The 24163-nt window shown below is 44.8% G+C and overlaps 1 protein-coding gene across 2 annotated transcripts in view; it reads right to left on the bottom strand.

Moving 5' to 3' along the window:
• The window catches only part of RUNX1 (runt-related transcription factor 1), a 174474-nt gene extending 172429 nt beyond the window's left edge, over positions 1-2045 (bottom strand). For both annotated transcript variants that reach the window (XM_014938029.1, XM_014938030.1), the window contains exons 1-2: positions 1925-2045; positions 1622-1735 (exon numbers count right to left, since the gene is read on the bottom strand). In XM_014938029.1, the coding sequence (XP_014793515.1) occupies positions 1622-1676 (55 nt within the window). In that variant the 5' untranslated portion in view covers positions 1677-1735; positions 1925-2045. The remainder of the gene's footprint in view (positions 1-1621; positions 1736-1924) is intronic.
• Between the last annotated feature and the right edge of the window lie 22118 nt (positions 2046-24163).

Genomic DNA, 24163 nt, shown 5'->3' with positions numbered 1-24163 from the left:
CTCCCAACTAATTATAAAACAAGTTTTATGATTTGTAATGAATACTGCAGGTTGAAGAGAATAAAAAAAAAAAAAAAAAAAGAAAAAGAAAAAGAAACAAAAATTAAAAAAAAAAGAAAAAGGCTGACGAAATGCAGGAAGATCCTTCTTGTTGTTCTAGCAGTATTGCTTCCTTTGCTTGGTAGGGGTGCTGAGGAAATGTCAGCTGCGAATGCCGCAGAGCAGTTCGCTGCTTTGGTGCTCACCCTTCAGCATCTCCCCAGCCCCGGCGCTGCCACTCAGCTCTCCTCTGCCACCAGGAGAGGCACAGGGAAGGTGGTGGCGGTGGAGACGACGACCCGACACACGGAAAAAGGAGCTGAAGCGAGGTGGGAGAGCGGGCTGGCGTTTGGGCCAGGCCGCCCTCTGCCTGCATCCCACCGGTGTGCGGGAGGAGGCAGGCTGCCGGCCGAGCCGCTGCTGGTGGTGGTGACACAGCAGCTGGGACGAGCCTTCCGCATTCCCCAGCCCCGCTTATTAATACGAATAACTCATGACTCACACCGACACCGCCAGCGAGGCCGGGAAACATGTCGTCTGTAGCTATAAAGAGTTATGAAGTGCTGCTCTCTGGCAGCGCCGGCGGCCGAGGAGCTCGGTGCGCCTTGTCATCTGCAGGGGCACAGCCCTGCCGCGGAAAGGGCTTGAGCAGTCAGAGGGCTTTGCTTGCAAAGGGGAAAAGTTCAGCTGTAGCATGAGCTATTTAGGAAGGTCATTACGAGGAAGCGGACAAGTTTCTTGTGCCCAGTCCCTGGCTTTACTCGTATGAATAACCCATGACTAAACCATTAGCTCCACGGGGGGTTGTGAGAACATTACAAGGAACCTCTGAGTGCGCTTGGTCAGTGGTCAAAAAAAGACAGATTGCTGGGTGAAGTCCTTTAGTTCCCCCCCCTCAGCCTTTACAGGACGGCTTCATTCCTCTGAGGGTGGCTGAAGCCGGTAACTCGCAGTCACCCGAGACCTGCGTGGCATCCACAGAAACTCTCAGTTTATCCACACCGCTTCTTTTCCTGAGCCGCGTGAGTTGCAGCTAACTTTAAGCAGGTTTCTAAGCTTTTTCTGACTTCTGCCCGGGGAGCATGCCTTCACCTAGGCTGATGCTCTAGCGTAAGTGAGACAGCATCACGCTCTGCTGGCTGCATGCACCAGCTCACTCCCCGTGCCTCAGCCTGTAATAGGTGTCGGACGCTGTTGGCTGTCATTTTTCATGGCAGCGGCTCAAAAAGTCACAGTTCTGCCAAAAAGAATCAAAAGGGGCTTGTGCTACTGCTCTTGTATCTGCAGTAGTCCGTGTGAGTTATTCTAGCCCACTTTGATTTATGAAGAGAAAATTCACAAGCATGCAATGGCTGTTTGAACAGCTTAAATGAGTCCTTGTTATAATCTCTTTAACGGACTGATAAGTAACGAGATGGTATTCCTGCAGGCTCAGATATTAGCTTCGATGAGAGCACCTCAAAGGAAACTGAAGTGGGAAAAAGCATGTACTACAAGAATGTCCCCAGATACTCTCTAGACATGCATTTTCTTAAGTATGGGAAAGTAAAAAGTATATTTAGAAAGTCTGAATGGCACTTACCTCTCAAGAAGTGCTGGTAAGAAGGAAGTGACTCAAATATGCTGTTTGAAGCCATTGTTTCCTCTTTAAAACTCACTCTCTCTTTACAGTGAAGGAATATATGATTTCTTCTACCTTGGGGAGTGAAAAATGAAGCATGGTCATTGCTACCACCCTCCTCCCAGCCATCACGCTGTGTTTTATCCCGGTGCCTCAGGAGCAGCACAAAGCGGATTATAAGGTTCTTTTGCTAAAAGAACTCCAAAATTGTTTCTTAAAAAGAAAAAAAAAAATAGCGGATCGGTTGTGGTTGATGATGCTTACCACTCTACGAAACTCTGTGGTTTGCAGTCAAAACGATTCGCCCTGCCTGCTGACCAATATCCCGGACCCGCTCTTGTGTGACTGCCTCTGTACCCAACTTGTGGTTCTGTGGTTGTTTATGAGGCCCAAAGAAGTGTTTCACACAACCAAAATTACAAATTTAACTGTTCCCCTTTCCAGAACCTGCCTCCATTGGTCCCTTTGCGTCACATGACCTGAGTGATGTCTTTTTTTTTTTTTTTAACTTTCTGAAGTCATGCCCTACCCACTCCACCTGCCCTCCCCGGGGCTGCGAGAGGCAGCGATGGAGTCTGCTGAGGGAGGGAAAAAGAAAAGTGACTCACCGTCCCTGATGTTACAAATGGGTCTTGCTGAGTTAGTTCGACTCCGCTTGTTTTGTTGTTTGTGGTTTTTGGAAGTACTGATTATTTTGATAGAGATTTCATTGCTGCTTATTCAATAGTAATTCAAACCCGGGTATTAGTCTGCTGCAAAGGCAGGATGTGCAAGTCATCCTGTAAAACATTAGGAATCAGCTGTAGGAAAGACCCCTGGCTGGGGAAAGGACACTGTAAAGAGTTTTTTTAAAATAAATTAAAAAAAAAGAAGTAAAAAAAAAAAGATAAACTGTCAGGGGAGACAAAAAAAGCCCCAACATGAATTTGAACCTCTAAGGAATGCTTGAAGGTTGCTAGTCTCTGAGCCCACTGGGAAGGTTTGTAAATTATCTCCATAGGGTCGAATCCAATAGTCCTTGTTTAGCACAATTCCTCTTCCCACTAGAAGGATCCCTTACCCAAGAGGAAACCTAGTAAAATCCTCAAGATTTAGCTCAGCATCTCTTGAGATGTCAATGAATCTGTCCTGTCCGAAATTTTCCCTTTCCTTCTCCTTCCCCAAAAGACAAAAAAAAAAAGAAAAAAGAAGAAGGGTTCTAAACCTAATAATCAATTGTCAGTTCTGGCTCTGGCCCTGACAATGCGAAAATGGGAAGAAAAATCACTTGCTACAGGACAAAGAAGTGGTTGCTGTGCCACCTTTTCTCTCCTCCTCTCTTCTGAACAGTGGGCAGCAGCCCTTTCCCACCTCTCTGTGAAGCAGAGGGCGCCTCACACCTGTGCAGCCCGGGGTTCAGCAGCCGAAACCCATGAAACCTTTGCCAAGAAACCCGTGGCAATAAAAGGACTGCGCCGACAGCAGGGCTGAAGCACAACGAGACTTTCCCCGCACCCCCTGAGTGACTACACCACAGTGAAAGAGCTCCCTTGGAAGAAAAGCAAGAAGCCTTCGCAATATTATCAAAAATTCTGGTAGGTGGAGCACAAATACGTAGCAACACAGAGTTCCTCCCGCGAGGAGCTCACAGTCAAACCCCCTGGCAAGCAGATACCTCTTGCACAGACCGATGCCAGACTTCTGTGAGGCTCTGCAAAAGCACCTCCCACACTGAGGAGCAGGGATCCCCAGACAAAATTAGGTGCTTAATGGGTTTGGATTTTTTCTGCTTGTTGCCATTGGAAGTAGAATGCCTTTTCCTGAGACTGCCTGCATTTCTAGGGCAAATGCAATCTACCTGAGCATCTTGGCTTCCTTTAAGAGCTAGCGGGGAGCTGCATGTGCGTGTGCAGCAGGTTTTCCTCAGGAAAGTTCAATCTGCTGGAACAGGAGCTTCTCATGATGCAAAAGGACGTGGCAGTTCTAGCGACACGTTACCTAGGAAATTGGGAAATTTTCCCACATGAATTTCCAGAAAAAAAAACCAGAGCAATTCTGAGCAGCAAGAGCAGGAAGTTTAGGACACTTTGCTATCGGGCTCTGAGCCTGGCTCAACCCCCTGCTGTGCTTGAATCAGACCAGTTACTCAAAGCTTGGCTTTTTTGCTTACCGGCTCTTCCAGAGCCTACCGCAACTAGACCAATTTTTTTGGCTGGTCTGGGATAAACCTCTCCTCTCTCCCAGACCTGGATTCCTTCTACTCCCAAGTCACAAATTCAACAAGCATCCACCGAAGATGCCCTTAGGGCAGTTGCCTGGGAGGTGGGATGCTCCGGGGGGGAAGGACACACCGCTGCCCTGCCTGGTCCTGCCCCGGAGGCGGGGGCAGCATGTCCCCGGGTGGGATGCATGTCCCCGGGTGGGATGCATGCCTCCAGGTGGGATGCATGTCCCCGGGTGGGATGCATGCCTCCAGGTGGGATGCATGCCCCCGGGCGGGCGCTGCGGGGCCGGGGCCGGCAGAGGGAGCTCAGGCTGGAGGGACGAGCCCGCAGCCCCGGGAGCAGCGTTCCCGTGGAAGAGGAAGATGCCCGAAGCCTGGAGTCTTCAGGGATCCAGCCACGTGGCTGGACCTCCAATTTTCCCTGGGCTGCCTGTGTGGTTGGGTTGTGCCGTATGGTGCGAAGCGGTTGGAAGTTGAGCAACCGGCCGTACGTTTGGCCGGCACATAAGCAAATTTCGGCTTCACTTTCTCAAGGGGAGCTTGAAACATAATTTACACAAGTTTAACTCGGCCAGTCCGAGAGCAGAGCCAGGACCTTATGGCACATTCACCTGAGTGTAAGCCAAGGGCCCAAATTTCAGAGAAATCTGTCACCATATAACAAAGAGATTTTAAAAGCAGGGACACAAAAGGGACATACAATGTGCTGAGTCACCTGTGACAATCTGTCTGCTCTGCCTCAAAAGGTGAGATGTATTATGGAGATTTTAAATGGCATCAGAGGTTTGAGATGAGCTAACAGGAACATATTTCAGTGAGTCTAAGGAACCAGGCTGCTGTAGGGATGTGTTTGGGTAAACTCACTGCTATGGCGGGGAAAATCAGATCCCTTATTTCTGACCCTTTGTCTTGGCATCTGGGAAACAGACCTTTCCTACAGGAGCTCTAGTCCCTGGCTGCTTCAGAAGGCAGCCTTAAATCACTATTTGTGCTGCATTTTATTTCTCTTCTTTTTCTAGTTCTCAATGGGCTGGGGCAGGAGAGCTGCCAGGGCTGGGATGGACACCCAGACAGCCAGAGCATCTGCTGTCAGCATCCACAGAGCTCCCAGAGCTCTGGGCAGCACCCAGCAGCACAGCGTGCCAGCACACAGCCAATGTCAGCTATGTTAATACCTTCACCTCAGTCATCTGCCATGAAGGCCGTGGCATAGCTATGCTATGCGACAAGCAACAGTTGGCCGGGTTTTGTCATCTCATAGCTAGGGCAGATGATGCAAGGGAAAAGCTTGAGTGTTTCGACATGTAGGCTGCCACTCTGGTCTGGGCTCTGCCAACAGTCAGCTGCAAATAGTACACAGGAATATGCTATATTAAGGTCTAACCACCTTGAATTTTCAAGGAAAGCACTGTACTGTGTGAGTCTGTGCTACACTCCAGCAGGAGGATGGACAACTATTCTCCAAGGCCACTGCTATACCCACCAGAGGAGCCGTGAATCCTAAAAAAGTAGGCAAGGGTTACTGGCAAGGCTTAATACAGCACGGTACCGTTTTATGCTAGGTGCACATCAGCTGTTCCTGCAGCCCTACAATAAATCTATGTCAAAATGTACTGTTAGCGTAGCTGACATTGCATGGAGGAAAAGAATAAACTGGATCATTTCACAATCCATGCCCCAAGGAGGGCATCCAAATGTTGCTATGTGAGCTATGCCATCTTTAATGCCTCTTTTTTTGTTGTTAAAGTTGTCCTGTAGTTGCTGCAAACAGAGGCCCTTAGAAAACTCATGTGACTGGTACTTAGACATCCTTTGCTTTCTAATGAATAAGATGTAAGATAATCATTAACCTCCAGGGAATAACATCAGTCTTAGATCTAGAAGCTGACGCACCATGAAACAAATTAACAAGTGACCACATGACAATGGAAAGATCAAATTATTATGTCAGGAGTCATTTGTTTAATTTGGTGTATGGGGTAGGACTCAAAGGTTTAGGGTTACTGAGGAATTGGTTTCCTGCATTAGTACTGCAGAGCATGGCCCCGTTGACTGGGGTTGTTGGCTGGAACATGACATCAAGTAAACATGCCCTGACACCAGGCACGTATGTACGCTGAAGTCTTGGCCAACAGATCCCATTTGGAATCTCTTAAGGTTGCCAAAATTTGGAAAAAAACCACCACCCCCTCCCCCAAGCCGTCAACAGAAGTCCATTTTTTTAAGAGCATATACTTAAGGTCTCACTGGTAGGAATGATAAATTAGCACAGAGAAAGCTCTGAGCACCTAGATTTATCAGTCTCTACATCTAAACTGTCTTTTTCCCCTCACAGAACACAATCATCACCCAACCCCACCAAGGTATGCCCCAGAGGCCAGCCGCCTTTCAGGCTGCAAAATCCCGCAAGCTACCGAGAGACCCAAACCAGAATGATTTAGGGATTATTTTGGCCGCTCTCAGGAGGTGTTGGGAGGTCAGGTTTACAGTTTGAGGTTTGACACAACAATGTAGGGAGGCGCACAGTCTCTCCATCTGCCCTACAAGTGACCGGCTGTACATAAACAAAGGCTTCCTTCCCTCCACTGATAGCAGCCTCTCCGTTTTCACCCTCCTTTCAATTTAGACTGGCTTTAATCCCTTGAGATCTTCCAGACAGACACCGTACGTCTCAATGAGGCAGGATGTGCTCGACCCTGGGGCATAATCTGCGTGTTAGATGCACTCCACTGCTCTGCTCCAGCACAAGCAAAGCCAGGACTTGGCGGTGGGAAATGCGTGGTGTGCCTGGCCAGCCGCAGACAAAGCTGGTTGGGTTCAAACACCAGCAGGGATGGACAAGTGCTAAATGGACCGAGAGGAGTCAGAGCAAGAGAATAACAGGAGAATGCCATTCCTTTACATCCACTTGTCCCATCCACGGGGCAGAGATAGATGAAAGCAAAGCAAACGCTCTCAGTGAGAGGACAAAAAATCTCCTTGAGGCTAGTGGGCAAGGGCAAACTCCAAATCTGGCAAAGTCCAGCTTGGGTAAAGGCCCTAGTCGGTCAAGGCATACCACACTGCCCTTCACAGCACCCTCTCACCAACCCCCAGCATACCCAAAAGAAACATGACCCAAGTTCTCCCTGTCACAGCTTTGCACGCTAAGGCTTTTGGCACATGTCTTGCAGAGAAGAAAATGAGAGGAGGTTAGAAGCTGCCTGTGTATTTCGCTCAATACATAATTTGTATTTTCCCTCAACACTCTCCCTTGCTTCCCACTTACCTGGAAGCCAAAGTGAAGGCTTCAGGCTTCCAAGAGCTGCACAATTCTCCCTTTATGCCTCAAGTTTTCAGCCTTTCTAAAAGAAAAAAACCTGCCAGTTGCCAAGCTAAACCCTTGCCGTGTGTTGAAGGTGACAGCTATTGAATGGCAGCATTAGAAATCTTGAGTCTGAACCACTTATTGAATTAGTGCTGAGAGGCTGGGAATGTCATGGGCCAGGCAGTCCTGCAAAGTCACCGTAAGCATGACTTAACAGAACAGCAAACTTGTATTGTAGTAAGCTGGAGCTGCTGGCACTCGTTTGCCATCAGTAGGGAGATCTGCCTTATGATGGCCTCTCATAACCTAGTGAATGAGGTGTAAGAGTTATGAAAATAATAATTAAAGCAAATGCGGAGGAGAAAATTCAGCAGTGATGAACTGGATCTGCCTGCGAATTGCGGCTGTCAGTCACCACAGCAGAGGAGAGCATGGAAACATTTTAAAACAACACCCGAATGTTTCACTCTGGCAGTTTCAAAATAAAATGCTTTAGGTTTTCGCTTCAAAATTGACCCAGATTAAATAACTAAGCTAAAAAAAGGACTGACTTAAATGAACAGTTTCCTTCTGGTCTTCCTGTTTTGCAGCCAGACCAAAAATGCTACATCAGAGCTGCTGCAGAGTGCTCTGGTACAGAAACCTGACCAGTGTCACTCCACCACATTTGGTCCTTTTCCTCCCTGGATTCAAGAGCTGCTTTATTTATGTCCAATAAATTTCAGTAATAGAGTTTGGAGGGATTTTCATCAGCCTTTTGCTGGTGGATTGAAATGAATCAAATGCTTGTGGCCAGCGAGGGAAAAGGCAGAAAAGTGGGAAATAAAGGAATAATAAGAAACTTGCAGAGAAGGAGACGAAAAGAAAAGTTCTCAAAAACCCAGATAAGAACCTAAACATGTTTGCACACAGTAGCTCACATTAAACTTCTGAGAGCTTTGAATTTTCGGGCAAATTTTGCAAAGGTTGCAGGCCAGCCCCAATTCAGATGTGTCCTGCGTGTTCCTTAACTGTCAATACAAGCAATGTGCTAATCCCTGGGGACGGACACAGCTCTGTCTAATTTGAGGGGATGTGCACTGATAAAAAAAAGCAATTCCCCACCCTATTGACTTTCTTCTTTTTCTCTTACCTACAGGGGAGCAAATTCCAGCTGGAGTCCCAGCCCACACATCCGTTGGTAACCGCCACCGCTTTACACTTTCTCAATATCTGCACCAGGAAAACCCCATTTGGATGAAAATAAAATAGAGAAACAGCTCGAGGCAGCTAATAATATCCTGACACTAACCAGTGGTGAGATTTGAACTTGGATTAAATATGTAAAGATTGAATTTGAACTTTTCTCAGTAAAGTCACAAAGCAAACACAGTGAAACAGTGACTACGAATACATAGAATGCTTACGTTACTTCGTGTGAGTTGTTTTACTAGAATCAATGTTAAAATGGGGGTACTCCTGAGCGGGGGAAAAATTTGCAGGGTTTGCTATCTCTTTTGTTTCGTGTTTTTAGGCACACTGGTAAGATTGTCTAGATATTGCAATGACCTATTGTTCCACTGTTTACTTGTTAGGATATACTTGGTGATATTTTTTCAAAGCAACTCATTGTTTTCCAATAAACGTGGAAAATGAGAAATTAAATATCTACTTAATAAGAGGCAGCTACTTTAGAAACAGAAATGATTCAGGTGTTTTTGTGATAAAACTTCAAATTACTTACCTGCTGCTTCTCCCGAGGCTTAGAGAATAGTGCTTGGCATCTATTTCACAGGCGATGCCTTATTCTGTCTAATAGCTCAGAAAAGTCTTTAACATTTATGACAGAGCTCTCTTGCTGTAAGGATATCAGCACATTGTGAATGATGGATACATTCAATCTAAAGCTGGTAACAGTTCTCAGGGACAGTTGCTGTTTTTGTGGCCCTCTTTCTGGTATGGTGCCATGACACGAGTTGGGTCTGGGTGAACTAGCTTGTGGCCTGGGACTTGCACCTGGTTACTGCCCTCTGCCAAAATAGTCTGTGACTGCCTCTGCACCGAGCTCCGGTGTGATCCAGTATGAAAGATGGATGGATGCCTGCCCAGTGTAGCCCCCATAAACAGCAAACAGATTCCCGGGGATGATTTTCCAAAAGCTGTACCAAGGGTTCAGGTACCTAGCTGCTAAAGGAACGTGGCAGAAAAATTCCTACCAAATATCTTTATATGCCTTGAATAAAAGTTACTCCTAGTAAGCTTTAGCTGTTGCCCCCACCCCGTTCTGATCATGATTAGTTGACTAATTTTCTGCAGTTGTGACTAGGAGCAGGGAAAATGTCTAACAAGCAGGATCTGGAAGGACCTTTTGGGGTGTAAGAGGTAGCACAGAGGAAAGATGACTCTGGTGTAAAAGTGATCAGGAGAGGAGCATCCATTGGCAATAGCAATTTCACTACATGAGAAAAGTCAAGAGAAGGAAAGAGAGAGGGGGAGAAGCTAGAAGTAACTTGGAGCTGAGGACACAAACATTGCACTTGACACACAGAACACGGAAAGTCAGAAGTAAATTCAAAGAGGGAAGAATCTGATCAGGGCAATGGGCAAGTCTTGCAGGAATTGCAATGAAGGCAGGCTGTTAGAAAAAATAGAGCCAGGCATTCATGAAAAAGGGATGTAGCATCATATAAATGAACCTTTACTGCTAAATAAAGCAGAGGAGTGATGTTTTGTTCATCCAGCCTTAAATGAAAGAGAGTGGAAGTGACAATTTGCCCTGAAACAGAGCAAATAAGCTATTGTCAAAAACTTTTTGAAGGAAAGACTTAATGCTATGACTGCTTCCTGAAAAACAGCTTAATAAAATAAAATAAAATAAAATAAAATAAAATAAAATAAAAAAGTGATCAAATGGGCATTTTACCTCATTTTTCTGTGCTGGATTTACTTGCCTTTTCTTCCATATGCACTCCTCATGGTGCTGTGTGGGGTTTTCCCCCTTTTCTCAACATGAAATGCTTGGATGTCTTAATTGCTGGCTTGGAGATGTGCTAGTTGAAGTGGAGGGTCACTGCAAGTTGGGCACATCCTGCAAAACAAGGTTTGAGTTTCTCTTGTTGTCAGCCACAGTACATCTCCACCATTACATCTGCTACAAATGTCCTGCTGGGCCCTGTCAAGGCAATGGCTGGGGGAAAAACATCCCAAACCCATACCCTCTTTTGATTACAGTAAAATTTATTATGGCTCTGAGAGCATCTGTATCTTCTGACGTCCACCTACAGGCTGGCAAACAGCCTGGCCCCTAACATGTGTGTGGCCGTTCAGTGACAGGCATGACTGGGTTTGATCCAGCCCCCACTGAAAGTGACTGAAGGCTTTCCTCAACAGCCAGTGGCTGCTGTGTTGGGCACAGTTTTGTGATGAGAAAAATCTCTTGAGCAGGCAAAGAATGCATTTGTTTTCCCAGAGACTACAGTCTTCCCACCCACAAAGCATCCACACCTTTATTCATACAATAGATAAAAGGACCGAAAGCAAGATGGGGTGTAGTCAGGTTGCTCCATAAGGAAGAGCTTAGGCCTTCCTTTTTGTGTAGATCATCCTATACTGGGCTACTATTTCACCCAATATTAGTATATCCGATAATGCAGATATGCTGGTGGTGCCATAATTAACATATCGTTTCTCTTAGTCTTTAAAAAATACTGTGTATGCATGTTTGTCAGTGGGATGAGGTACCCTATAGAAAGTTAATGAAAGTTAACTGTCATGTGACTTTCATGTAAGGTTTGCTCCTAAAGGAAAGAAGTGCTGGTGAATCACAGAATGGGAGTGTGGTTTGATGAAACGTCCAGTCATTAGCAATAGAGTGCTCTTCACATCACTTAATAAGCTTGTCATGCGTTGGCTGACCTACAAAGTTGCAATGACAGCTGTACAAGATTCCCTGTAGCCTCAAGGTAGTGCATAGCAATAAAAAGGCAGATATCAGGATGGGAGGGAAACTTGCAAATGAAAAGTCATCATTCTGTTTTTACAAGCACTGAATCATGTTCAACCCTCTCTGTTAAATATTGCTCTTTGTTCAGCAGCTAAATACAGAGACATGTCACAGTTTCCGTGGAATTGCAGTATTATAAACTTAGAGTTACCGAGAACAAAACTTCACCTTTACATCTGCAAACTTTTATGCAGTAGTCCTAAGAAATTATAAGGAAAACCTTCCCTGAAATACCATACCTGAACCTGCTTTCCCCAGGCTGCAAGCATATGCATAAAAAGATCATACCACAACACAAAAAGCAATAATATGCAAAACTACTTTTTGTGTTGTCAGAGGTTTAATGCTGTGAACTTAGTACACCTGTAGGAAAAACAAGCAACTCCCTTCAGTTTGGGAGGGAAGGTGATCTTATTGAAATAATCCTTTTGTTAGAAAGTCTTCTATAGACTGGATGGTGAGAGTTGTTGGTAGCAGCTAATGATTTTCCGTACTTTCACTGTAAGCTTATGGAAAAAATTTGCAATAGGAAGTCCTTTCTGAAAATAAAGTCCCCTTAATTTGGTTCTTAGAAACTATCAGAAAACAGAGGCACTCTACACCACTAGCTGCTTCTGAAACTCTTGGTCATAGTGTATACACACCTCTAAAATTTTTTTGAAGTCCCTGTTCCCAGTGTTTCAATGCCCAATAGCATAAAAATATAAATCATGGCAACAGTGTATGCTTTCCCAATAACTACTCCAGATATTTCTATTGCATTGATAGCTCCTACTGGTTTAGATTCAGCGTGAACATTCAATGTGATTAGGTGCGGGTTTCCATTTTGCTGGAGGGATTATGGTGTCTCCCAGCCTGCCAGGACCTAACTGGAACAGGTGATGTGGAACAAAGACCTGGAATGAAAGGTGGGATCGCTGAGGAAGAAATCTTTCCAATTCCTACTGCAATCAGTAGCTTGACCAGTGGAAACTTTTGGATACCCTGGAGCTCTGTTTTCCTTTGATCCATGTTTGCCAACGGTATCCTGGACTGCATCAAAGAACCATGGCCAACAAGTTGAGGGAGGTGATTCTGCCCCTCTACTCTACTCTACTCTGCTAAAACCCCACCTGGAGTGCACTGGGGTCCACAACATGAAAAAGATGTGGACCTGTTGGAGTGGGTCCAGAGGAGGGCCACAAAAATGGTTACAGGGATGGAGTGCCTCTCCTATGACGATGGGCTGAGAGAGTTGGCATTATTCAGCCTGGAGAAGAGAAGGCTCCAGAGAGACCTTACTGTGGCCTTTCAATACTTAAAGGGGGCTTAAAGAAAGATGGCAACAAACCTTTTAGCAGGGCCTGTTGCGACAAGACAAGGGGTAATGGTTTTAAACTAAAAGAGGGTAGATTTAGACTAAAGAAGAATTATTTTACAATGAGAGTGGTGAGAAACTGAAACAGGCTGCACGGAGAGGATGTAGATGTCTCATTTCTGGAAATGTTCAAGACCTGGCTGGCTGGGGCTTTGAACAACCTGGTCGAATGGAAAAGGTGTCCCTACTCATTGTGGGGGGGTGTGTGGGGTGGACTAGATGACCTCTAAAGGTCCCTTCCAGCACAAAATATTCTAGGATTCTATGATTCCACTCACCATCAACAATAGTTTTAGAGAGTGTTCTTGCTTTTTCTAGGAGCAGAACCTTTGCTCCTGGCATTGTCACCTCTATAGGTCAATTTGCCAGTGGGTCAATGATAAAATACTTCTACCTGTCAGTTCATACCATATGAGTTTCTTGCCATAGGACTTCTTTTGGGAAAAAATGAACCTGCAGTGTAACTGCACAGCCCTTAGCTGGAGGTTTTGGGGTGTGTGTTTGAGAAACTGCAGTGAATCGGGCTGGGATGTCTTTCCCAGACAGAAGCTCTGAATACTACTTGCTGGCTGTTCATCTCTGAAAATATGAATACAATGAAACAGTGTTCAAAGGTGCTTTTTTCCTGGCAAAGTCTCATGCCAAGTGCCCTCAAGGGAAAGCGTTTGGGGAATCCTTGGATCTCCTCTGATTGCAACAGCCCAACACATCAAGCTTCAGAACAGACCACACAGATGGATAAAATGCCAGCAGAAGGAAACCCATGAAAGAAGACTGCTTACTGAGATATCGACAGAAATCACTGTTTCAAACATCTGAGGGCTTGCTCCTATGCCTACTGAAGTCAATGGAAAGAATGCCATTGGAAGGGAGCCCCTGGTTTTTCAACCGTAGTCTTAAAATAAGCACATTTTGTTTAGGTTTATTTATGTTGTCTTTGAGAGCTGGCAATGGCTTATTTGCTTAAAGCTAGCTATGTAGAATTTGTGAGATTGTACGCAGCTTCAGGCATGCTGGGGCTGCAACTTAATCCCCTCACAGAGCTGTCCTGCTAGGAGAGCGTGTTACATGTCCTTTATTTTGCTCTGTCTCTTTAAAAAACAGAACTATCTCTTTATCTGTACATTAATCTGACTTCAGGGTCTTATGACTATGAACATTGCTAAGAAGGAAAGAAGCGTTAAGGTGCACATGTAAGGGAAGGGAGCCTTTTCTGCCTTACAGTGAATCCTAGGGCTTCCACTGAGAGTGGTTGCAGCTTATTTCAATTCCTTTAAAACGTGAAGAGTGGCTCTCACTTGGTTTGATTTCATTTTTAGCTCTGAGGAGTCTGAGAAGGGGTAATGCGTCAGCTAATCAGGAGCACATCAGCTCTGACGTGTTATTTCCTCTTGTGCCCCTTTAGGATAGCTAATGAAAAACCACTGAGAAGTTGCATCTGAATAACCTCTCCCTCACTGTGGGTACTAGAAGTCTTCCACTTACCCAGGCAGGCCAAGGAGAGGGCACTCTCTGGCTGTGGCAGACTTGGTAGTATTTGTAGCTAAGGTTCCCTTCTGAGCTCTGAAGCTCTTCCCTGCACCCATCACAAAGCTTTGCCTACAATGTCCATCCTGCCTGGCTTTGCCATGGTGTAGAGGTTCGCCTTTAATATCTGATACACTCCACCTAAGTTACATAGCCCTAAAGTTGCAAAGTTATGTAAGTTTTATACATATTCTTGTCCAGCAAGTAAAAAGCTTGCTGTGGAAACCCATCACTGTTCAGGAGTCTGACAGCAGAAGCTGCTCTGGAGGCAGTATCTACTCCCAGCGGAGGATCTCTCATTTTCCCAACCACTTCTGAGCTCCTGAAACAGCTTAGGACCTCCAGTTGCATATGAAGATATGACTTTATGAGATGGAGACTACATCTATTCAGCCCAAAAGCCATGCTGCTTTTAGGAGGAGAGCATGACAGAGTGGTTAGTATTGCTGTCTGATCTGCATGGGGTAGAGTGAAGAAAAAAGCATCAAGATGTGGAAATACACACTCATGCACCTGCAAGAGGTTACAGGAGGGGAACAGCAGAGACACGGAGATCAAGGAATGCACCTCAAAGCCACACTAGGTAAGGGAGTTAAAAAGAGGGCACATCGTGAAGTGCCAGTGATGCATTTCTGTAACTGTTTGTTCCTAGAGACTGCACTGCCAGCCTCTGGGGGTATTGCACTCTACAACAAGCTCAGCAAGTTTTTGCTACTGATCTGAAGAGTTCACAATTTAAACAGTATATAAGACGTTACTGATTTTCCCTTCAGGCTTGGACGTTGACAAAGAAAGTGGCAGTAATTTGATGAGGAAGTCTGCGAGAGGGCAGAGAACTCAACATCAAAGCAACTAAACTCTACTCCAGCTGCTCTGAGAATAAACCAGCTTTCTAAAGCTTGACTCTTTATGGCTGAACAGGCCAAATATATGCCAGCTCTTTTCCTTTAAACTTGCTTTTTCTGCCTGCTCTTAATAAATGTCTGAGTTTGTTTTCTTTTCTATTTAGACTTTTTGAGACTTTTATGATTTTAAGCTAAAGGGCACTTCAATTCTGTCTTCTTCCAAAAGACAGTAGAAGATGAGCTGATGCCCATCCTTCAATACTAGACATGAAGGATGAAAATCCTGCCTCGGTTCCAGGGAACCCCGCAGAGTGAAGAACAACTACAAACAGAAGTTCCCTAAATGCAAATTGATCTGTGGCACTACAAAGTAGGAGGCAATTACTGTAAAAGACTGGTATTGTACCTATTAATTTACTTTTGTTTGCTTGTACAAAGTAGATTGTTTCTTTATTCCCTTTCACTCCCTTTCAAGCCAGAGAATAAATTTGCTGTGAGGTTTAATGTGTGAGCCTTTGAAAAAAGCCCTTGTACCTAACAAAACACAACTGTATCGTATACACACATGCGAAATAGAAGATATTCCATTACTTTAGCTTCATTTTTCTTTTGTTTGACATTTCTGTGGCATTCAGTGGAAAGACAGCTGTTGTATGGGAGGCACAGTAAATACTAACTAAATAAAATATTAAAGCAATCTGCATGAAAGTTGAGTAGAAGTGATCAGCGATAGACTTCCTTCTGTATTACTCAGGAACTTCATGCATTTCTATATAATTTTGTAATAATGCATAATGCACGTACTTTATGTGGTATTGAAATATTTTGCCATGGACAATGACATAATATCATAAGAAAAACCTCAAATAGCATTTCCAGAGGGTAGCAGTTAGCCAGTTATGTCTTGATATCAGAGCCTGGACAGCAGCCTTGAAATTGTGTAAGTTGAGAAATATGTGAGAAAACCCACTTTGGTCAGTATCCTAAATAAAAGTCAATATTCATTTATATATTTTTAATCAGTTATGGTCTGCTTCAAGTTACCTGCCTAGCCTACCTACTTTGGCACTGTTCAGCATTAGTCACCAGATGAAATTGTGTAAGTTGAGAAATATGTGAGAAAATGAGAAAACCCACTTTGGTCAGGATCCTAAATAAAAGTCAATATTCACTTATATATTTTTAGTCAGTTATGGTCTGCTTTAAGTTACCTGGTCGGCCTACCTACTTCGGCACTGTTCAGCATTAGTCACCAGATGAGATTGACTTTCCTGGGAACAGTGGTGTGGTTTTAGCAAGTCTACGCTCACTTCTATGTCAGTGCAGGAAAGATATTTTTGTCCATTCTGACCCCTTTAAGCAACACGTGCAAATGATGACTCTTTCGGATACATTCAGACTCTCTGTATTTAATGATGGAAAGAGGGAAGAAGGGATTTTTCATAGGGTTAAACTGTACCTTAATCACAGCCAGATGCCTGGCTGCAATGGAGTGGGTACCCCAGGAGCGTTTTCACAGTTGCGTGGAAATTGTAGGCACATGCATGGTGTGTGTCGAACAAGCAGTAATCTAACACTCACCCTCCAAGGAAGAAGCCAGTCTGCTCTTCACTGGGGAGAGAAACCTGAAAACAGATCCCAAGGAAACCACAGGGTGTACTACATTTCTCATGTAAGTCTTTATGGAAAGATTTTAGGGGTGGAAGTGATCACCTCCTAGGTCTCTTCCAACATGCTAGCTCTATCTTTCTATCAGGAAACACAAGCTAGCCAGCCCTTTCCTCCACATAGAGAGCCTGTGTTATTAGCCAACTTACACCCAGGGGACAGTTACTATGACTGGGTGTCCTGGCTTCAAGAAAAAAAATGGTCACTCTCCACTTTGGAAGGCAGCGCGCTGCTCTACAGTCAATGTCAGATTGCAGTTTTTGCTGTGGTGTTGGTACCACATCTGAAATCTTCAGCTATCAGAATACAGCTCCCAAAGGCCACAGGAGAGGCTTCGAAGCATGCCTGGAGAGAAAAATCTTTTAAAGCCATCCTCCATCATGATGCAAGTGAAATAAATCATTGCTCATTCTTCAAAAAAAAATAACAGCCTTCTCTTACTCATAATATGGTGCTTCCAGTGTGATATGAAACATTGTTACTTCTATGATAGTGTCATGAAACCTGAAATGTTGTGTTAGCTACAAGCATTGGAAAAAAAAAAAAAAAGAAGAAATAAAAGTGTGAATTACAAGCTGCCTGTGCCTTAGAAAGAGCAACTCACTATGTTCAGAGCAGTGACTGTGTTTGCATCTCTCAGCTATTGCAGGATATTCCTGCCAAGGTGGAGCAATTTAGAAGGAGCCTTTGATAATCTGGTCTCTCTCCTTCTCTGCCCACCACAGTCTTGCAAGAGCACACTGTGTGGTGCAATTTAATTGCTCCTGCAGCAGCATCCACCTCTGCAAGCATCTGGTATGACATCTTGCCACAATATTTTATCCATTTAATTTGTCCACTTTGTTTAATTTTTATTCATCTCCACTCAATGCTCAAAAGACCTTCAAAGGGAAAAAAGCTACAAACTACAGCTCAGGTAATAGTTTGGAAAAGGCCATTGGTATGCCTGTGTTTATGGGTCCAAGCCAGATGCAAACAGTAACCTGTCAGCAGATCTGACATGTGAAGAATAAGGGTCAAAAGAGCTTAATGGATAGATCCTAGCGGCAATTTTTCATGACATTTTTGCACGCTTATTTTCTTCTTACAGAAGAGGATCTGGCCTTTTTAAAGGTTGCGTTTAGGGCATGGCATTCTTGTATTGAGTTGTATTTAGCCTGATGTGACAAGCAGTGCACTCCTCAAAACAGAGGCAAACCCAACACTCCCTGTGGTAAAAAAGTGAATTCGTATGTAAGGGAAGTCCATTGCCAAATAGTCAGAAAAACTTCTTGATGAGCATCTGCACACAAGAGTTTGTGTGATCAGCTGGACCCTGCTGTGAGAGGAGAGCAGCACACAGGCTGTCAAACCACTGACTGCTCTTTCCATTCCACCTGGCAATACCAAAGGCCCTTGATGTGGAAAGAGCTGGGTCAGGCTCTTCCTAGGGACGGAGCAGGTTGCAGCAGGCTCAACCTGCAAGCCATTTTTCTCCTTCCCACCTCCCCACCTTCCCCCTTCCCTTCGCTCCCTCCCAGGTGCTGTGTTTCGGCTGCGGTCCATGGGCACAGGCTGCTCCCATCACTTACCTCTCCCCGGGCACCAACCTTCAGAACCTGGTGGGAGGGAAAGGGCAGGGCTACGCATCCCTCCGTGGCACTGCCATCTCCGCAGCCGTGCCAGAGATGGTGCCGGGATGTGAGCAGCAACCGGCTTTTCCGACACGACACGCAGCCGCGCGGGGCTGGGAAGGGTAGAGCTATCCCTTTTTTCATTAAGCGCATTTATAAACACACAGTACACAAGCATTTTTCCTTTCTTCACAGTGACGGATGATTATATGTCTATGAAATGTTTTCATTTATTTGGCGCCAGAGTAATCAAAATCAGTTGAAACTGTGGCGATGAAGGGAAGGAAAACAAGTAGGCGTGGGACTGCCTGTGCCTCTCGCTCCCTGGGCTGTCCGAGGGTAGTAGCTGGCAAAAGCTCACCCCTCGCAGATGAACATCTTATTCAGCTGGTAATTGTTCCCAGTCGTGCTCATGGCCTCTGTCCATTAAGGATGTAGCCCTGCATAACTTTAAAAGCAATTGACTCTGCTCTGGAAACGCTGTGGGAGCGTCTGAGCCAGCATGTGCGTGACTCCGCTTAGGCAGAAGAGAACTGGTCCCAGAAAACCTTTGTGAATGAAATTTTCATGCTTTCATGTCTGCCCCAGTGCAGATTCTGGGTCAGTCCTTCTGATCTCAAACATCCGGTTTAAACGGGTGTTTTCCACTACATAGATACGAAAATATTTCCATTATAAGCCTGTAATGGCTCTGCATAGGCAAGCAAGGGGGATGAGGTAGGACAAGGGAGTTTAGGAGACTGTGTTAAAGGCACCAACGTAAAAAGGAAAAAAAAAAAACCCACCCTCAGAAACAAAAAAACAACCTCACCAAGTTTCTCTGCTTGTCAGTTAGAAGACCAACAACATTGTATGTTCATCTTCTTAAAGCCAGCTGGTAAAGATTTCAGTGATAATGTTTTTTGTTTGCTTTTCCCCCCTCCTCCTTCCCTGCCTTTTCCCAGTCAGCAAGCTCCGGAGCCTGCTGTGTGGTGGCAGATGGCTGCAGAGGTGGCCCGTGCTGCTCCTTCCATGGGAGCTTCCAGGGACATTCCCCGCTTCCTCCAGAAAAAGCCGCCGTCCGAGTACTCCACCTCTGACATTATGCACGAGCTGGTCACTGGCCGCCTTTGCAAATCACGTGCCTGCAAACCACAGGCTTGATTTAGTGCTGAAGAGGCTCCATCTGCTTCAGTTGGTGTCCAGGAGGTGTGTGATGCTGCGTAGAGCACGCAGCAGGGCACAGCGGCTGGTTGCCATGCAATGGGTTGTTAAAGGGAGCTGCAGGTACCACTCACCTTTTCTCCCAGCAGGGACTGAGCAGTTTATCACCTCTGAACCCTGTTCTTCAACCGTCAAAAGTGAAAGCTAAACAGCGGCTTCACAGGCAACATCAGGATTACTTGAACCACATGGGATCAGCACAGAAGAGCTGGAAAGTCATGGTTGTCTTACATTGAAAAGAAAACAAAAGAAAACCAGCAATTCAACCACTGAGGTCAAAAAGGTTTGAGGAAAATACTTATTCTCTCGCTCCCACTCAGCTTTTTTTCACTAGGCCCTGTGGAACAGTTTGAAAAGAACTCCGACTTCCCCCCCTTCAAAACACAGTCATCCCTCTCCTCATTAAAATTATATATATATACATATAACATTACTTTTATATATATATAAAATCAAGTACCCAACCCCACCAAACTGGCTCTTGCCTACTGTGCTCACACCTCACTCCACATTAGCAGACATCGTCGAACATTTCCATATTTTTTTATTAATGGAACAAAACCACATCCCTGAAAAGCGGCAAGAGCTTGGTGTTCACAGCCATCACTCCCAGCACAATGGAAATGATCCTCCTGGACAGACCAGTTTCGCTGAGCCCATTCCCCAGATGAGACCAGCTGTTTTTGCAGCATAGGTCTCTGAGAACATCCCAAGAGTGTCAAGGTGGACCTGCTGCAGGAGGGTGGCTCAGCAAAGTGGCCAGGACTGGGCTCCCCCCAGGGTGGCTGTGCAGGGCAGCAGCCAGCAGGCTGTGGATTCTGCTCACCAAACACTCCAGAAAAACCATGTTTTGAAAAGAGGGAGAGGGCGAAGAGAGGGGAAAAATGGTTTTTGAGACTAGTTATATTCTCATTTCAGGAGAATTCCATAAACAATCTTAATTTCTGGGTAAGACTTGCTTCCCCAGAAGAAGTCATGTCATCTCGCTATGGCCACTGCACTCATTAATGGCTGGTCATGTGGGTGATGCTGCTGCTCAGGGAAACTTGTTAAAACAGCTGGCAAACATCCTGCTGTTTTACTCATGAGTCTAAGAGATGGCTAGATAATATGGGATAATTTATATGGAAGGACTTTTTCAGCACCTGATATTATTGGCTAGTAGGACGGATGACCATTTGCAGAGAATTGACTGTACTTCCTCTTCAAGGATATATTAGACACCATATGTACTCCAGAGGCTCCAGCCCAGGATGTTTTTCCTTTTGATAGACTGCCTCTTGGCAGACAAGCAGGAGCGCTGGCTTCTGGGGACTTCAATTGCTGTCCTCACAGCTTTCAAAAACTATTCAGGGTGACAAAGCTGCAGGACACGCAAGCAGTATCCTTATTAACTCCACTTGTGACTGTCTTGACAGCCTGCAAGGCTGAGCTATTTGCAGATGTCAAAAGAAAATGAATGTTACCCATGTGGTAATCTACAAGTTAATTATCTGTCTATCCATCTGTCTATCTGTGTAACAGTAACTGGTTAACTTTTAAGGTGCCCAAGATCTAAAGGAAGTTTCGGTTTGTCTATTGTATAGCCAAATATAGTGCCTGCCTGGTTAGATTGGTTTTAAAATGTGAATGAGTATTTGTGTGTACAAGAGACTCAGAGAGAGAGAAAGTAAGAGTGGGAAGCCAGTCAGGCTTCTAAATCTGTCAAAATACAGTATGATCTCGTCAACACATTTAACAGACCACTTGACAGTGGACTGCCAAGTTCGTTCATATGTTTACAGACATACATTCGACTTATTTACATTCCTCCAAATCCCTTCTCCGACTAAATATAGACCACAACAGTAAAAATTAAGACACGGGAGAGAGGACTCCTCTGGAGTCTGGTATTCAAAACAGCAAGACTTCAGTCTTCACCAGTACATGGTAAAGCACAGAAACATCTGTTTCATTCTCCCCCTGTTGGAGCTGGAGCCATTGCTTGGGAGGAGTCCCCCACATGGCTAAGGGCAGAGTCCAGCTCTCCCAGCACCTGCACCAAAGACATCTCAAAATTGCCCAGGCTTGCTCATCTGCTGGCAGTTTGAGACCTACAGAGGTAAGTGGCATTTATTCCTAGGTGCCCAGGGAAGAGGAAGCTGAAAAAAAGCCTACGCAGCTTTACCGCAGGACTACTCAAGGACTAGACTGGAGGCAGAAAGCATGCCACAAACGCTGCATGCGACTTGTTTTGAGCATCACTAAAAACTTGCACTCTCTGTTTCTGCTTTTTGATCTGCTCTGTCTTTCCTTACATGGTCTGTGAACAGCCCAGCTCTCTACCAGGTGCCACCGCCTGGAGCCCTCACCAAACTTTGGGGTAAACCCAAAAGGATGCCTGTGCACAAGACTGGTTAAAATTTGAGGGTTTGTGTCTCATCTGCAATCTTTACCAGACAGACAGAAAACGGGACTTGCCCTGCTGACTTGCAAGCCTATTAACTGTTCTGCCCTTGGCTCCCCCATAATTTAGATAAGGACAGAAAAATGCTCCCGTCTTGTACAGGAGATACGTTCATATTCACCTGGAAAGTGCTACAGGTGTCAAGTATTACCCGTCAAGTAATTAATTTAAAATGTTATATACGGAATATTTACAGCAGAGGAAAATACCGTGGGGGCAGAGTTAACTGCAAAGAGTTATCACAGCTCTATTGGCAATATAACAAATTATTTCAGCTATGGAGCTGCGTGGGTATGTTTCGTCTGTGGCGCGTTAGAGATCTGTAAAGTCAGGTTAAAAGCACACAGATTATCCTTGATAGTATAAGCATTTAATTAAAACCTGCATCTATAAGCATCTAATTAAAACTGTACCTTCAATGTATTGCATTGGTATTATGGACGTGAATTACTTCTCCAAAAGCAACCTGTGTCTTCCTTCCCTACCTCTCATTGAGGGTACACAGATATCTGTCAGAGACTGAAGGATATCTATGTGTTGGAAGACCTGGAAGGTTTTAACATTTACAGGTAACTCTGTATGTATCAGAAGACAAATGCCTACCAACCTACATATGTCTGAGGGAATGCAAATAAGGTCACCTTAACTTTCAGGACACTGAAGAGTGGGATAAGGATGAAATCTGAGTCTGAGCTTTTAAACTTTCTTTCTTGTGGACCTAGTCAGCTACTTAAGGTTATTTGGACATGACTGCTGTGACTAAGCTTCATTCGTATGGTGGCTTTTAGGAAGATAATGTTATAGACTGAGCATCTCCCTCAATGCTGTACAGAAACTGTGGCGTCCAAAGGTGGCCACAGAGAGCACACAACAATCCTAACACCTAATGGCCGCACGTGTCTTATGTTTAAGTAAGCCTCTCCACATCTTTGTGAGATATGAAAAAATTATCTCAGCTGGAGAAAAAGAAGTGATTAGCTGAAGGCCAGAGGGAGGCTCGTGTTTGAACTCTTTAAGCAATTACTGGAATTTAGGCAGCCTCCTCAGTGCCAAAATTTTCTTTTTGATGCCTGGAGCTCCTGGGAAACCATGCACTTCTCACATAGTGAAACTTTACAAAAGCTGTCACCAGTGTGGAATAGTCATTCCTGCAATGATGTTAAAGACAATGATTTTGAACAGTTCTTGTTTTGTTTTTATTCTAAGGCAGTTCTCACGTGATGTTTAAACTGCAGGCAGGAAGTACTACTGCTGTAAACCACTCCTGTTGCCCTGTGATTATAAACTGCAAAGATTCTCTCCTTACGCTTCTGTAACCTAGAAAGTGGTTACCTCTCCAAAAGTTATGACAGGTGAACATCAAGAGATCATGTGGCTAGAGAGGTGTTGTTTCCTTGAAAAGCCGCCTAGAAATGCAGAGTGTTCATCTTGGTTGCCTGTTTATTTTCTTTTTCATTGCAGTATTGATAAGCACGAATGAAAACACACAACACTCTTGGACAAAGAAGGAAACCATAATTTTCTGCTTTGCAGCAAAAAATGCCCCAGTCAAGAGGAGTGACATTCCTTCACTTAAACATGGGCATGCTGTGGCCTTTGTGGTGTTCTAACACACCAGCCTGGTTTCTAGCCACTTCTCCAGAGAAAACCCATTGGTTCTTCAGTATCAGTGACAGCCCTGAGGCTGAATGTGCTCTCTGTCCCAGGTGACAGGAGCAGAGTAGGACACCCTTTAGCCGTTCTCCAGGACTGCAGTTCATTGCGCCCTTCTTGGGGTCTGGGGGATTTCTTCTGTCTGTACAAGTCAAAACCACTAGCATTTAGTTACCATCGCTACTGTTTATTTGGTGTCATATTTTTGCATTCAGTATCATCAACTGGTAAAATAATCTGTATCTTCTTTGCTTTTTTGGCCTTGCTTGTATTTCTTCTTTCACCCTGTTCTCTGTCTTACTTTTAGATCCCTTTCCCAATGTGGTCTCCTCAAATATATCAATTTGAGTGAGGACTGCAGAGGGATTACAGGATGGGCAACTTTTTGCTTTCCCGAGACTTTCGTTCACATTATCCACAAACTCCAGACAACCTCATTATACTGTATTTTGCCTTTGAAAGGTCTGTTCTGCAATCAGAAAGCTATTTACATAAAGAAAAAGGAAGGTTATCTTATACAAAGCACAACTATATCACTTATCTGCCAACACACACTGTGTGTGCTATAGACAGGGGCCAGAAACCACGTATCTGAAATCTCTGCAGCAGAGGAGTATTCCCTCCTGTGTGCCTGCTCCAGAGGTGAACTCTTGCTTCTGGAATTTGCTTCCTCCAAGAGTTCGTCAGAGCTAGCCTTCG

The sequence above is a fragment of the Calidris pugnax genome, unplaced genomic scaffold (genome assembly GCF_001431845.1).
Source record: "Calidris pugnax isolate Ruff unplaced genomic scaffold, ASM143184v1 scaffold25, whole genome shotgun sequence".
Taxonomy (NCBI): domain Eukaryota; kingdom Metazoa; phylum Chordata; class Aves; order Charadriiformes; family Scolopacidae; genus Calidris; species Calidris pugnax.
The sequence above is the reverse complement of the archived record's forward strand: the minus strand, read 5'-3'. Positions and strand labels throughout refer to the sequence as shown.